The sequence below is a fragment of the Heliangelus exortis genome, chromosome 2 (assembly GCF_036169615.1).
Source record: "Heliangelus exortis chromosome 2, bHelExo1.hap1, whole genome shotgun sequence".
NCBI lineage: Eukaryota > Metazoa > Chordata > Aves > Apodiformes > Trochilidae > Heliangelus > Heliangelus exortis.
In genome coordinates this window covers 74,458,200-74,475,326 of record NC_092423.1, presented here as the reverse complement: position 1 = coordinate 74,475,326, position 17,127 = coordinate 74,458,200, and the positions used below count along the sequence as shown (strand labels likewise).

The following is a 17,127-nucleotide window of genomic DNA, read 5'->3' as shown; positions in this document are numbered from 1 at the left end:
CAAATGTGACCAAAGATTAAATATTACACATCATTTTGGTAGGATTAGCGACATAACTGAGGACTCCTTAATTGTAAACTTCAGCTCCTGAGCTAATCATCTAAGTTTGTTTTGCAGTTCATCTCATGCCAAAGTGGTTTCTGAAAGCAGCCAGGTTAATCATACCCGGCAAATGACTATTTCTCCACATCAAAAAATTCAGGATGACTGGCACGGATGTAAACAAGTTACACTGTAGATGTCTGAAGTTAAATGAGTGAGATTCATCTCTTGCAAATGAGCTTTGTGCAGGTTAGCCAGAGATTTGCATTCTCAACTCCCCTGCACAGGCAGCCAGCTGTCTCCAGCTGATCTACTTCCTCAAAAAGAACATCTGCATTTTAGCAGGGAAAGCTTTCAGAGGACCATGACCATGATGAAAATGAGCCTAAACAAAAACTGTGATATATACCAATGAGTCAAGCCAAATTTTAGATGTGTCTCAGAATGTGAATTTGAATGTCTCCTTAACAAAGCTTTTCCTGTAGAATTTCTACCTTTGCAGTTAGCTGCTGTTCACCCTGTATACCCTGCATGTATGTTGAAAAATAAAGACTTTGATTCTGCCTTATGATGTTAGCTGTATGATCATAAGGTCTTAAAGGCAGCACAGCAGCTTTCGTGTACCTAGCTGGGTTTTTTATGGAAATGCATCCTGCAATCAGATTGTTTTAGTGTCGGTTTCTGTAAATTTACATCCATTTAGCACCTTTGATTTTAGAAAAGTAATAATCTCAAAAACCTTAATGCAGTCTTATCTAGCTGAAAAGACACAAACTTTATTTTCAGTTAAAGGCTTTAGCTGTATTTGCTCTCATGTTTTTAAAGTTACTGTCAGTCTTTTTCTCAGGTCTGGGTAACACTGGCACCTAGTGGTTTCTGCTATAATGGTCAAGTTGGAAATTTTTCTAACAGGAAAGGACATGCTATGTGAAAATTAGAGCAGGATCACTAGTGCATGAGCAATAATATTTCAATATCTGTTTTATTTTTTTTCCTCAGTCATCATTACTGCAGGGTTTCCAGTAATTTGTCACAGCTAGGATAGATTTAAATGCTGCCATTTTCTGTCTTTTTCACATCAGGACATAATTGGTCAGATGACTGGCTGGTACAAACTGAACTAGATTCATTAAAATCAATTGAGTTACCTTGGCTTACATTAGGTGAACAGCTAGCATAATGATTTTAAATCCTTATGAAAGATTTTACAATTTTAATAGACTAGATGGTCAGTCTTTTTTGTGCTGGGGATTTAAAATTAGCCATTCAAGCCTATATGCTATGGAAAGCTAAGTACTACTAACCAATCCACTACCACATGCAACCATCTTCCTACAGACAAAATTCCCAGTAAACCCCAGTGTGAGTTGCACTTTAACTGGGCAGTCATAAAGAAAAAGAAACTAAGGCTAAGAAGAAACAGGTAGGATTAAATGTGGAAGATCTTGTGCCCTAGCGGTGAAATCCTAAACTGTTGCTTTCACTACAAATAACACATGCTGCTTCATTATCCACATTGCTGTCACACTGCCATTTCAGTTTCTGTACTACTCCTGTGCACTATAATGCAATGCCAAAAAATCCCCCTTGAACAAACAAAAAACTTTTCTTCAGCTGACTATGTAAATTGCTAATACATTTTTAAAAAAGTAAAAATACATTAAGGGGAGAAAACCTGAACTGTAGAGAAGCAGTCTGGAATGGAAAAAGTCTGAGGGGTCAAGCTAGAGATAAATAATGAAGACAGAGAAAGCAAGAAATCTAACCTCTCCTTTTATACAGGTTTCATACCCCCCAAATGGCAATAAAACTGTTTAGACTGGCTTTTGTGATGCATGAATATATTTGAAGATTGATGTGCTAAGGGAAAGGCATAACCCATGTGGTCTTTGAAGGGTGTCTTTCACTGAGCTAATTTCAAGGTAACACTACCAGGTCATGGTCCTTGACCAGTGCCTGATCACAAATATCATGCTGCCAAGGGATCAGAGTCCTTGTTTGGGAATGGTTGGGGAGTAATGAGATTTCAAGGAATTCTGTGTATTGGTGTGCTTAGGCTGGCACATTTTAGTGCACAGATACCCAGGATAAAGTAGTTACATTTCTTCCTCCTCCCCTCAGCATTATGGGACAATACAATACTATATTCTTGAAGAGACAGTTTGATCCAAAAAAAAAAAGGAAATTTTTTTCCCACTATAACCTCAGAGAAACTCATCTTCTTGCCCTTTCTATGGGTCTACTCATAAATATAGTTACAGGTTAAGCAATGTGTGTCCAGTGCAAAGCACAGATGGTACTCAAGATAAGAAAAGACAGGCTGGAAGTGCTGAGGCATCATCAGAGAAAGAAATCAGTGACAGTTTCCAACAAAAGAGCAGAACTTAGCTTTTTAATATAAATGAGGCTAGACTGCAGCTGGAATGTATGTGGAAAGACTGGAAATGTTGCAAATGGCAAACCTAAGGTTTCATTTCAAAACAAAAAAGATTTTGTACAATGCATATAATGCAGCAGAAGTGTATCATTTCTGTGCATTGTGTTTGTGGGGAATCCATGCCACAATCTCTGGTCTTCCCAGTTTTGAACAACTGTCCATACAGATAGTTATAGATAGACAGTCTCAAATTTTGGTATTTGTCTGCCTGAGACTTCCTGAAAACAAAAGAACTGAATAGCTGCCTAGATCTCAGGCAAAATTTTACTGATTTTAAGTTTTAAAGATGTTAAGATATCATTTCTTTTTATTTCTTTGTGTGTGCATGTGGTCCACACAATATTTTAGCTGATTTTTTATTATTTAAAATTTATTTTGCTGTTACTTAAAATATATCTAGTGGTGCTCAGTCCTTTTTTTCATTTAAAATCTGGAATGCTGCTAAGGGTACAAATATAGCAGAATGTTTTAATAAGAAAGAAACTAAGGTTATTGAAAGGTCTTTAAATTAACCAGACTTTAATGGAATGACTTAATGAAGTTGTTGTTTTTTTAAGTAACTAATGGAAATACTTATTCCTTTTATAATTATATTCAGAAAGATAAGTCTGAATAAAGCTTTTATTTTTCACAAATTATGAGTTTTTCCACAGTAAACAGCATCTATGCTAATATTAAGGCAAGATCTTACTGATTGTAAACTATTCAACAATTAGAGGAGTATTTCTAATTGGTATTCTACATACCAGTGACAGTACAGATGTATTTGGCTCCCCTGCTGGTTCTTATCTGCCTTTTCCTCTGTTGCAGTTACAAGCTGCTCTATATAGTTGCACAGCAAAGCACTATCAGCATACACACAGCTGTAGACAGCAAAGGCATTCTACAAATCCCAAAATCAAATAACATACTGACAAATCACTTTATCTTGCAACTCTGGAAGTCCCATGAACAGGCTTATTTAGTATGACTAGGAAGGCACATAAACAGCTCCATGTTAGAAACAGATATACTTTGAAATATTGCTGTTTTCCATATTCAAGGTGGAAGTTAATAAATGATAATATATAGATGTAAGTGTATTCAAATTTATAGTATACATTTATGTTTATATATTTTAGATAGGGGTAAGAGAGAGAGAGAGAAACAAACAATGGTAAAAAAAAGGGATTTAAAAATACAATGAATTCTGATAAGAGGCATGGCAAAGGTGAGAAAACAAATATCCTGTCAGTCTACTCTGCTTCACAAAGAAGCAGGGCCAGAAACTACAAAAATGTATGGGTTTTATTCACATGTAAGAGATACAACAGTATTGTTTTATGATCCAAGCTTTCATGATCCACACCAACAATTATGCAAAAGCCATATTTTGGGGTGAGACTGTAAGCCCCAGGATATATGGATAGTTACAGACACTAACACTGGGTTGAAAGGAAGCACATAGAAACTTAAAACTTCATACTAGCATTGTGCAATTGTAGAACAACCCTGAGCTATGTTTCCTAAAAACCTGGCAACAATTTCCTCCTGAAGGTAGTTTGAGTGCCTATACAGTGTGAAATACTGCTGTCAGACTGTTTGCTGTGCACAGACACGTTTCAGTAACCACACTTCTACACTGGATACTAAACAGCATAAGGAATTTATTGGTATTACAGAGCAGGCTGACCTACTAAAACAAGCTCCAGGGGAACCAGGAACATTTGTTAATTACAGAGATGAGAATCCACAGTAAAAAAATGAGATTTGTAGGCCAAATCAGAAGTCAGTGTTTCAAGATTTGATGGAAAGTGGGCAATATATAAATATATATATGTGTGTGTGTGTATGTGTATATATATATATATATGTGTATATATGTTCTGTCTCCGGAGAAACAAAGAAGCTGACTAGTATCAGGGATTTAGCTGTTTGCTGCTCTCAAGCATCTTACTCTTTTCTGCAGCTACATTTCACTGTTCCAAGAAAATCAAATCCAACAGCTCTATCTGCAAACTTGAGAGGATGAAGATCTCCCCTTCCTCACTCTTCTGTCAGTCTTCTCTTTGGCTGTGATGGTCTTTATGATTGGATCTACACCTCAGACACTTTCTGTCTATACTGCTTAATACCACCTGCACTTCCTCCTCAAAATGTAAAACCACAATTCCTGCTCTCACAGACTGGTGAGTTATGACTACAGGCAGCCACAGACCATGCAGGCACCTGCAGAGGGTATTCCCTGCCTCTGGAGAGTGAAGGGGTGGGATGGGTTACAAGTCTTTACACTTGTTAGCAAAGCCAGTAGTAGCAGCAACACCAACACAATTCTAGTTGAGGGATGTCAGCAGTCTGCCTTTTGCTCACTATTTGTATGTACAGGTGCTGTCAAGCTGCTTTTACACCATAGCAGTGTCCCTAAATACATGGGCTGCCACATGAACAAGATTCTTAAAGGTTGTCCCTGATGTTACAAGGAGTCATAAACACCAAATACGTCCCTGCAGCTACTTGGTCTGTTCATCATGCCCCCAGTTTCTGTTATTTTTGTCATTATTGAAGTTACTATTTGCCATCATGCACTGCTGTGTGCTCTCTGGCATGCTGCGATTTCATCAATACAGCTTTGTTGTCTCATCATTTAGCAGTGGTACACAGTTTACAAAAAATAAGATGCAAATGTACTCTGAGCATCTATGTGACCCATGTGGAGTAGCTCACCCAGGACAGTGCAGCAGAGTAGGATCATACCAGGTGAATCCTAGAAACAGCTTTTTTTTCCAGGGTTTCAATGACACTCTGGTCAAGTTAGTAAAGTAATGCGTGAGCCAGGCTCAGTGCTTGAACCCTGCTCAGTTTCTGGATTAACTCATGCTGAACCAATTTAGAGGCTTCTGCACACTACGTGCTTATCCTATAAATTCATCCTTAGTTTAATAAATTTAATGCCAAATGTTCAGTAAAGCTTGGATTCTTTTGTTTTCTGTTGGGTGTGGTTGTTAAAGATTTCTTATCAGTTTCAATAAGATTAGGATCTTTCCTGGGACCGATGCATTTGGCCCCCATAAGTGGGAGCACTGTTCTGCATCCCACTTGAGGTCGCTTCATTCTGGTACAAAAACGGTCCTTTCTGTGTTCCTTGGACCTTACACTTACTGTAGTTTGCTGAACCAAATGACAGGTACTGCATAAATGTAAGACCCAATAAACACTGCATTAAATAGCACCAGACAAGAGAAGAAATTGGTCTATTCCTAATATAGCAATATTTCTTCCACTTATGTAGCTGCATGCAACACTTTCATAAAAACTTCACATCCTCCCTCTTTTTACTGTTGCTGTTCCCACCTCACCCTCCCCACCCTTTTCTTTTGAGACAGAGGAAGCTATTACAATACCATCCACAGAGTGGTGCTACTTGACATGTAGATCATTACTTTAGCAAAACATAAGAAAATCTATTTAATTTTTAATATATGTAAATAGCACAAGACCAACAGTAATCGAGCTTATATTGGATCATAGCATAAAAACAAATTTGCACCCAAAACAGATGATTTAAGATGTGCACCTTGCCCAGCTGTAGCTATTTGTGCCCATTTATTGTCCACAAAGCAGAGAATAGCCTTTTGCCTCCACCAATGAACTCAGCATGCTAAAAGGAAAAATTGTCTTGTGAAGTCTTTTATCATCAAATACATTTTCCACTAAAAATAAGTGTAGTCCAGGAAGGCTTCATTTTGCTCAGTTTTGATATAGAAATGTCTGCATGGTTTTTGGTGTTTTGCTTTTTTTTTTTTTTTTTTTTGCATAACAATAGAACAAAAAAGCAGAGGCTTTCAGTTTTTGGCTGAAAGAATTTTTTCAGGAAAAATAAAACTGAACTTTATAAATGGTTTTGAAATGTCTCAGAACTGAATTGATGCAGTACTTACAGCATCAGAATATGCTATAATACAGAAAAATAAAAGTTTAAAACTATTTTTAAAGCTCATGGCATTTTTAGTGGCTTTGATTCTTTAAATTCATACTTGAAAGTGTTGGTCCTGTTCATTAACCAATTTTGATTTAAAGGAGGACTTAAATGCACACCTAACTTAAATATTTGCATAGTTCCACAAAGTCAAATCAGTATTCTGACCACCATGAAGTGTGAAATTTCTCCTGTGCAGGGAAATGAATAGTATTGTTTCAGGCCTGTACACAATGGGCAGCATGCATTTTAATAGCATCTACAGAATTATGAATGTCCAGAATTTCTGAAACTACAACTCACTAAAACACATACATAGTATAACAAGTGTAGAGGATATGAAAAGACAACTGAATAAAAGGTATGTTCAAGAATACACTTTGCTCTTGTTAAACCTGGGATCCCGCAGGGAACTTCAGTGGATGGGTTTTGGATGTTTCCAAAATGTCTTGAAACATTCTGATCATTGAAAGCTTAGTGAATGAGACCTTTTCCCAAAGGAAAGTTGTGTGAAGGGCAATGTGTACAGTCTGTATAAAGGTTTTATTTGCTGGAGGACCTGTGTGTTGGCTTTACCTTCTTTCTACACTCCTACACAGAACAAATCTGGCATTATTTAACCTTCACAGCCTGTCACTGTCCCCAGGCTAACTGCAATGAAGAAGATTAAGAAGGGATTAGGATTATCCTAATATTTCCTAACATTAGGCCATATCGACCAATGTTCTGCTATTGTAAAAGTTCCCCAAGTTTCAGATATGCCATATGTTGTGACTGAAAAGATAAATAAGTGCAGCAAAACACAGTGGCCAGCTATAAAGTACTGGGATATAGAATTAGTTGTGTCTTTTTTTTTTTTTTTTTTTTTTTTTTTTTTTTTTTAAATAGTGATGCAATTAGGTATTATACAATTCCACATACAACAGTCTCAAGAGTGGCCAGGCACTTTGCATGTATAACAGTATCAGGAAAATTCATATGTGGATAATCTTTATCAATATACTCTTCATCAGTACAAATATTACATGCATGCTGTTTGAATCTGCAGTGCCAGCTTGAACGTTTTGCCTATAAAATATATCCTTAACCATATCCGTGGAAAAATTCATTGCTTTGTATAAAAACAAGCAGCACATCTGATGCTCAGGACTAATCCAGGGAGAGCTGAATTCTATCAAAACCTACTCTTGATGCTCAAGCATTCATTTTTCAATGGCTCCCACTCACTGCAGTGTCTGACTGGCAGTGCATGTGGAAGGGCATTCAGCTGCTCAGCTTGGCAGTTCCAGATGGAACTATTTTTGAGGCATCTGCATAGAGGGAAGGAGGTGATCAGAATGGCTTTTTAAAATGAAGCAAAGTTTACAAATCCATGTAAGGAGGAGGAGATACATTCAAGCTTTTGGTCAGAAAAGAAGGGAGAGTGTAAAGGGTGGAGGTTTATGTCTCATTGAAAAGTAACTTCACATGGGTATTTCAGCTTACATTTTATGTCACTGAGACCAGCAATAAAATAAGTGACTAGACATCATCTGGTCCTTTAATGCTCCCATGGATAATTTACTGTTTCTCAGGTCAAGGGAAGGAAGCCAGGAATTTTGTTGTTAGAATGAGTATAACACAAACACGGATTCGTGGTCAGAGTTGTGGGAAATTTAAGAACTTAAATTCTAATTATTTTTTTTATCTAAAGCTTCTTTTTTTCTAAAGCTTGTCTTAATACATATGTCCCTTTCCTTCTCCTACTCTTGTGAATTATGCCTACAAACATGAGCTGTTTATAAAACATAACCTGGTATTTCAAAATGAGCTGGTGGTTCAGATTGCTTTATACTAAACAAGTTGATCATTGGTGTATGTGTACACACCTGGGCTCCAAAGACCAACACTGGTAAAAATGTGACTGTCCCTGTTTTGGATCTGTCCTGCCGTGTGCTTTAGTCACTACAGCCCAAATACTGCTCGTGTTTTCCATTTTCAAAATCCATTGATTCAATGATCTTTAAATTATTCTAGAACACTAGAGAAAGATCAACAGCTGAGATGCAGTGTGCTCCCTTACATGAACATCAGATAGCCAGATATCTGGGACATTATTAGGGCACTGGAAGTAGGATGTGTCATTTTGCAAGCATTTGTGAATCCTCTACCCTGAGTGGAGTACTCACAGTACTACACAACAGTGTCATAATAAAAATAACATAAAATGAAAATTTTCAAACTCTAATGCTTACAAGAGAAAATGAAATATATTTCCCCAAACATAATGTATAGCTCTTTTATACCACACTGTGAACTGTAGCATTTTTCATATGATCTTACATGAAAAATTTTCCATAGAAGAGAAATTATAATTTTCAAACATAGAGTTATTTTTCTGCTGCTAAAATGTACGTTATTTGTGAAAAGTCATACCTAATAAAGGTACAAACTACTGTGCGTTACTTATCAAATATAATTGCATAACATTTAATTCTTTTACCAGGTTTCTCACTTGAGCATAGATAAGTACACCCCACATATCACCTACCTTTTTCAGTTTGATGACTCCTTCCTGGGTGTTCTCGTCTGTTGTGATGTCAAACAAGTTTCCTCCATCTCCTGGAACTATGTTGTACTCAATTTCTGCATTTTTCCCAGAATCAGGGTCCACAGCTCTGATCCTTCCGATAGCAGAACCAACGTGAGATGTCTCAGGTACTTTTAAATGGAAGATACCTGTGACAAAGTAGTAAACTGTAATTCTTGGGATTTCTTGATTATTAAAATAATATGTCTGATTAAAACTAAGCTTTTGCAAAATAAATAGACTTATTAATTTCCCTTAGTTTCCAGATTTGGTCCAAATATAACTATAAGAAGTTCAACATCTCTATCTCTTGAGCTATCTGTCTATATTTCTATCTTTAATTTAGCTATATGGTTGACTCTTTTGAATTAAGCTCTACACAGCATGTTTTTTAGCATTTTCCTCCTTTTAGTTTTTAGTCTTTATTTCACTTTAGAAGATATATCCATGGAATTTTCAGTATTTTAAAGGGAAAATTTAGTGGAAAAAGAATTTCTACTCATTTCTGTGTTTAGTGTTCAGTGTCATAATCACATGTACAACTTGTGAAAGGGAAGATATAAAAAGCATTTTTTACACGTTAACCACCAGAGGGTACTCTTACCAAAAGTTCAGCGATAAACAAAACTTAGCTCTGCACACTTCTGTTTTCTACTTTATTAACTGTTAATGGTAATAAAAGTTGAAAACAATATGATGTAAATTACACACTTCAAAAATAATCGTTACTACTGATATGCAAGGACGGAAAGGTTTCATTCAGAGAAAGAGTTGTGCTGAAAAAAATGCTAGACATAGTTGTTAAAATATCTGCAAGAAAAGATCCAATGTATTGTATGTCAGCCTTGATTTTGTCACCACCAGTAGAAGCAGGGCTCAGCTGAAAACATCCTGCCCTGGTTTAGTACACTGCTGCTGAAGAGCCTGCCTCTCCTGTCAGGCTGTGCCTCTGGCTGGGGTTGTCACCTTTCCCATCTGCCATGACCTGAAGTTCCAGTGGGCAGAAGTAGTTCTTGCCTTTCCCCATGCAGCAGCATTAGCATTGCTGCCAAAACTGCTAGTGGCTTTTGGAGATGATTTCAGCAGGCCCAGGACGTTTGATTTGCTTCATCCTGGCTGTCAACAAAACTAGCATTTGCATGTCCCAAAATTTTCTTTTCCTGAGTCCTTCTCCAATAGCTGCTCACAGAGCAGCCTCTTAGGTTCAGGAAAACATCTGCCACGGTTTCCCTGTTCCTCTAGATATGAACATGTAGGAGGAAATCTACACCTCTTTTTTTTTCAGTCATATAGCAGGATAGGCATCTCTGACTAGTAGGAGGTATATTAGGGAAATATCTCAGAGATTTCTGCCTGGTATTGGTTCAGTCACACAAAATAAGACTCTGAAAAGTTGTATATCGTGTAACAGCAGGATAGATGACTTTCGCATCCAGCCACTGAATTAAAGAGTTCCCTGTTGTTATTGCCTTACAATGCATGCTGTGTCAGCTTTTTCATCTTTACAATACTTGCAGGTGAGGAAAAAAGTGACATTAGCACTGCTGTGTTAGGAGCAAACCTACTCTTTTGTGAGCAAGTAGTTGGGCCTATGGTACCTATATAATTGTCTTTTTGATCACTTCTGAAAAACTGTTTTGTCTGCTTCCTCCCTTTGGCTCTTGGAGCACAAAGTAAGTCTGATGGCAAAACTTGATTTATTCTTTTGAGACAATCTCAGTAAGTAAAGTCTGCTTGTGTCGGCATCGACATTTGGACATTGCTATGTGTAGCTTTGTAATACTCATTGATTGAGTTACTAAAGGTTGTGCCATTATCATTTCACTATTTTTTTTGAGGGAACATATTAAAGAATCTTTCCTTCTTTTTCTTAGGGAATGCACTAATGCACTAAAACTAAGCTTTAAGTTTTCTCCTTCTTCTTTTTGTTTTAACAGTTGTGAAGGAGCACTATGACTTTAAATATTATAAAGACAAGAGTGGCCTCAGCTATTTCTTAGTTGTGCTTCAATGACTCTCAGTAAAGAGCAAAATTTTTAAATATGATGGAGGAGAAAAAAGAAATCCTCCTATTACCTAATGCCACTTACAAATACACATATTCCTGTGTCACTGCTGTTAAAGTTGTTCAGAATAGGTGGGAAAAAAAGGAACCCAAAATGATTACACTTGAGACTTACATTATGTTTCCACACACAGTTCTAGCCCAGATATAATTATAATCAATTTTTCCTTCTTTGCCCAGATGATCTGTTCTTAAGAGAACTGAAGAGCACTAAATTCATTAAAAAAATAATAATTCTACATAAAATATTGTACCTTACTGTAAAATGTATGACACTTAGATGAAGTCAAAGAAACACCACATTTCAGATTGTTTAGGCTTTTATCAGTTATTTTCAATTACTTGGCATTTCATCTCTTCCAGAAATTCAACAGTGATAAAGATAGGGTCATTCAGATTAATTTGAAACTCTGAAGTAATCTTCAGTTCTGCCAGAGTCAGATCTCTGATGATGTAGCATGTAATTACACTGCCATCATCCTCCTGTAATAGTATCTTCACAGCATATGGAAGCTGTTAATGGTGCTACTGTGACAACATACTTTCAGAATGAAATAAATGAAAACAAATCATGTATATTGTTGCCAGCTCAGGGAAACCTTCAAGAGAATAAAAAGTATAGCATGAGAACTTTCTTTTCCCCCACTCACTCCCTTCCCCCCCATCTCCCTCAGAAAATAGACTTTGTATCGGGGACGTTTGAAATTATCAATACTGCACATGAAATGTAACAGAAAGACTGATTTTTATTTTCCTGTTTCTAGAAGACATTATTTCTTGCTGTGGACTTGTGTCAGTTTAGCATTATTCAGTTTTTATTGTCCATTTTGCTTGCCTGTACCTCCACTTTCTACTGAGGTATTTTGAAGTAGGCGTGAGTAACAGGCTTTTACTCCCCAAGGTCCTGAAAACCTTGTTTTCTGCAGCTTCCAGAAATGATGGAACAAGCAGCTTAGAAAAACTTCTGTAGTACTTGGTTACACTGCTCAAACAGTTCTATCAAATTTTGTAGATTACCTCATATGACTTCTCTGCCTAAAAATCTTTTCTTCTACTTGAATAAATCTCTCCTGCGTTTTCTAAGTTGCTGCTGGCTTTTGTGAAGGATGAGTGATATAGGATACAGCAAAGGAACAAGCCCTTGCTTCCTTCAAACTGCTCTACAAAACTGTTCTCTGTAACTGTTTACCTTTTTGCTGATTTTAGTAGTTTATATCTCACGTAGGTCAGAATATTTTCACATACAGGAAAACCAGTAGCAATGCATATTACCTGGTCAAGATTTTTCACTTTGTTGTAAATGGAATTTTAAGAAAAAACTTCAATTATATTTTAAAGGTCAAAGTTATGTGCCAGCTGACATGATGCAGCATTTCACACTCAAATTACACTTAAAATTTAACACAGAATACAAAACTAAAGAAAGCTCAGTGATTATGTATCTCACATAAATGTTCAGGTATTCCCTTATAAAACATGTGTAGCCTGTATGTGACTCAAGGTGTGAAACATCCTCAAAGTTTCAGGTTGAGTGGCATCAGTGGGGATGATAAAAATAAATGAATGATGATGATGTTGAAGCTTTTTGGCTGAAATGATTTATGACTCAGCCCCGAAAGCATTCAGAAAACTGAGATGGAGGTGAGCTAACAACTAATGCATGCTGCCTCCGAGGTTCTAAAACAAATACGGTTCCAAAGCACAGAGTGGGAAGGAATCAGAACTGAGTTAGTGACAGGTAATCAGTTGTATTGACTGAAACTCAGCACACACTTACAGTTCCTTGGCATGATTAGATTAGTTTTAGTTTTTAAGTCTCAAAAACTGTTTTTGGGGGGTGATTTTACTTACAAAGAGGTTTTGTGTTTTGTTTCTCCATACCTGCAGTTTATGTGTACACCATCATTTACCAAAAATGCTTTCAGTTCTGATAAGAAGAAATGAAAACCATAGTTATATCTCATCAGCAAAACAACCATTAAGAAATAATCCAGGTTAGCATCTTAACTTAACTTAAGGTAATGGATAATGGCCTTCAAACAGCTATTTGAGCTTTTTTTTTTCCTGAATCTGTTACCATACATGTACTGTGTGCATGCTATATTATTTTCTCCCATGCTTTCTTTGTTGACATTTTTTCATTTGTCTTTGATAGCTGCCAAAGTATTTCATTGCAGTTAATCACGGTAATAGGAATCTTATAAGCAACAACATTGAAATAAAATAATTTCTTTCTTTTTAATCTAAATCTTTATTCTTTTTCTCAGGAAAAAAAAACAACCAAACCAAACCAAACCAAACCAAACCAAACAAAAACAAAAAACTAAACAAACAAACAAACAAAAACAACAACAAAAGAAACCAAATACAAACAAAACAATACAAAACACAAAAACAAACAAACAAAAAAACCAAACCCAAAACAAAACAAACAAACCCCCACCAACAACAACCTAACAGATTATGCATATTGTGATATTCTTGGTACCTTAAATTACCAAGGCATTTCAGTTTTTATCCTGGCCAGGTTATAAGGACACAGATTTTTTTTTTTCTGTTTATGAAGACTCTAAAGATAGCAGTACATTTTTACTTGTTGGTGTTTTAACAATACTGCAATAGGCAAAATAAAGGATACTGTAAATTCAAGAATATACTCAGTATACTAAATCTGCTACTTCAGCTACATTTAACACAGTAGAGAGAGACATTCCTGCCTCTCCCATCTGCAACTCAGTGCCCTGCAGGGGGCTCAGACCTTGCCTGGGGAAAAGAAATGCCCAGCTTTGTCACCACATGCCCTGAGGCAGGTCACACATAACCTGGCATGGACTGCTAGAACTTCAACTGGGTAGACCCCACCTGGCCCCAGAGACTTGTGAGTTTCCAGGTGCTGTAGGAGGTTATTAACTGCTTCCTCCTGGATTATGTAGAGTTGTGATGCTCTTTGTCCTTATCTTCCAGCTCAGATATTTAATCTTTGAAAAAGTCTTTTGTGTTTTGGCACAGTTTTACTAGGAGGGAAATAAAATCCTCATTTCTAGAACTTCCTCACATTTATAACTAGTCTCCTAAACTGAACTCTGACAAAGATGAGGAGACTAAATCAAGTTACTGAGTAACTGCTTTAACCATTCTATTATTACTGTAGGGAAAAGATCCCACCATTTCTCCTTTCTTATTAGAGTCCTTCTATACAGAAAAGAGGTGGCTAGTCACCTCTGCAAAGTCTGACTTTGCACAGTGCATTCATATGTTAAGCTCTGAGGGTTTATGTGGAAACAGTTGTAGATGATCAGCTTCGTTACATATCATGACCAATAAAGAACTGTTCTGCTAATATCCAATCAACTCTTTATGAAATTATTACTAAAAAAATTAAAAATTGCCAGTAAAAAAGGTCTAAAATCCACTGAGAAAAAAAAAAGAATAAAAAAAAAAATTAGAAAGGGAAGCTTGAATCAAATATTTTTATGCGATTTATATAGCTGTTGTAAAGAATTGTCAAGATGTAGCGTGTCTTACAGACAAAATAAAACATTTTTCAGGAGAAAATGTCTTCCCTTTTTTCAGAATCTCAGGCAGCAGGTAACTGGCATTTATCAGGAAGGTCTATGGGCAATATTTTGCTGATCCTATAATCACCGTGAAATAAATCAATGAACTGATTCCCTCTATAAAATTTAAATTGCGTGATATATGTGAAATGTTAACGTGATATAAAGTATATTGCTGGGGATAGGTCACAGAGTTTGTAATGCTCTGCTTAACATCTCTGCTTCTTAAATATCTTGCAGGACCTTTTTCATATTTTCTTTATTACTCTGGCGCAAAATATAATAACACAATTTTTTTACTACAATCCATTCACTCTCAAGAATGCGGTGAAATAATTTATTTTAGGATCTCAGCCAAGATCTCTAAATCATCTGTATTGGAAGAATAATGTTTCTCTCCATTGACTAAGGAAATTAGGTCCCTTTCTTTAGTCCTCCAAGTGACACTTATGTTGTAAGCCTGAAATCACCCAAAGAAAACATGCTCAAGATCTGTACTACTCAGAAGACTCTCTGTGAACCTTTGATTTTCACATGCTTATGGGGACTTTTTATGTAAATGGTTTTCCCTAAAATAAATATTACTCTTCTTCACCACATTTGCACAGTGTGAAGCAAAAAATTATTTTTTAAAGATCAAAAGTCATATAATTAAGTGCATAGTATTTTACTGTTTTACTTTGTTTCAAATTTTGGTTTACTGTAGCTTCCTTGAAATAGTTGTGATTTAGTACATGTTATAGATAAAAAAATTATTACACAACAGGAAGGCTTTTTGGCCTCACATTTTTATTGTGATCTACTTAGCAAAAGTGATGTTTATGTCTTCCAATTAAAGTGATTAAAAGTGAAATCTCTACATAAACATTGCTCCTTTTACAATGAAATCTGTAGGTATTTAGTGCTTATGTAAAAACTTCACTGGGATAGTGAAGATTCATGATCTCAGTATTTCAAAACGTAGAGAGACTCAGAAATAGAAGTGAACAAACCAACAATTATTTTAGCAATATTCTTACGGGAGAGAGAAGAAAAAAAAAAGAACACTTGGGGAGGAGAATTAGAAGACGGCTACACAGTAGTTACAAGATGAAAATGAGATCAACGATGAATTTTTGTCTCTTCTAAGAAAAGGGAGACAAGAATGCATATGGATTGTAAGGATAGATGGTGAGGAGGAAAGACAAGGCTAGATAGGATGGGGAGACAGAGATGCAGATAGTAGAGATGTGTGAGAAGAAACCTGAATGAAAGATGGGTTACCCTGAGTCCACCTTTGACTCCAGTTAGAGCACTGTACAAATACTGGTCTACTTGTATTTATTCAGATACTGATTTGACTATTGTTAAACTGGTCTTAAAGCTGTAGTTAAGTGACTCACTAGGACTAAAATTAAAAAATATAATGACCTCTGCATTCCTATGGGTTTCATGATTGGCTTACAATGCATGGTCTCATTTCTAGAGTTTTTGCATTTTGCATGAGTCTTTCATCACTCCTTTAGATTTAGTTTAAAACTAACAGGTGAGTGTAAGTCAGACTTGCTTAAGATTTTTCATTTTGCTTAAGGCTTCAATGTTGTTTATCTTGACTTTAGCATGGTATTTGACATAGTTTCCCAAAGCATCCTCCCAGAGAAATTGGCTGCTCATGGCTTGGATGGGCATACATTTTTCTGGGTTAAAAACTGATCGAATGGCCAGGCCCAGAGAGTTGTGGTAAATGGAGTTAAATCCAGTTGGTGGCAGTCATGAGTAGTGTCTCTTAGGGCTCAGTACTTGGGCCACTCCTATTTAACATCTATATCAATGATCTGGATGAGGGGATAGAAGGCACCTGTAGTAAATTTGCAGAAGATAGTGTGCTGGGTGGAAGTGCTGATCTGCTTGAGGGTAGGGAGGCTCTACAGAGGGATCTAGACAGGCTTGATTGATGGGCCAAGACCAATCGCACAAGTTTCAACAAGGCCAGATACCAGGTACAACACTTTGGCCAAAACAATCACCAGCAGCACTACAGGCTTAGGGCAGAGTGTCTGGAGAGATGCCCAGCAGAGAGGAAGCTGTTGGGGTGTTGATTAACAGCTGGCTGAACATGAGCCAGCAGTGTTCCCAAGCAGCCAAGAGGGCCAATGGCATCCTGGCCTGTGTAAGGAATAGTGTGGCCTGCAGGACCAGGTAGATCATCTTACCCCTGTACTCAGCACTGGTGAGGCTGCACCTCAAGCACTGCATTCACTTTTGGGCCCCTCACTACAGAAAGGACATTGAAACACCAGAGTGTGTGTCCAAAGGTGACGAAGGATTTGGAGCACAAGTCTTAAGAGGAGCAATTGAGAGAGCTAGGCTTGTTTAGCCTAAAGAACAAAAATCTGAGGGTAGACCTTATCACTCTCTAACTCTATCTTGAAGTTGTAAAGAGGTGGGGATCAGTCTGTGCAGTGAAGTTACAAGTGGCAGAGAAAGAGGTGATGGCCTCATGTTGCACCAGGGGAGGTTTAG

At 36.9% G+C, this 17,127-nt stretch overlaps 1 protein-coding gene across 1 annotated transcript in view; it reads right to left on the bottom strand.

Moving 5' to 3' along the window:
* CDH12 (cadherin 12) overlaps positions 1-17,127 on the bottom strand; it is a 203,462-nt gene that overhangs the window by 42,316 nt on the left and 144,019 nt on the right. Inside the window, exon 6 of the mRNA XM_071736637.1 lies at positions 8,965-9,152. Within this exon, the coding sequence (XP_071592738.1) occupies positions 8,965-9,152 (188 nt within the window). The remainder of the gene's footprint in view (positions 1-8,964; positions 9,153-17,127) is intronic.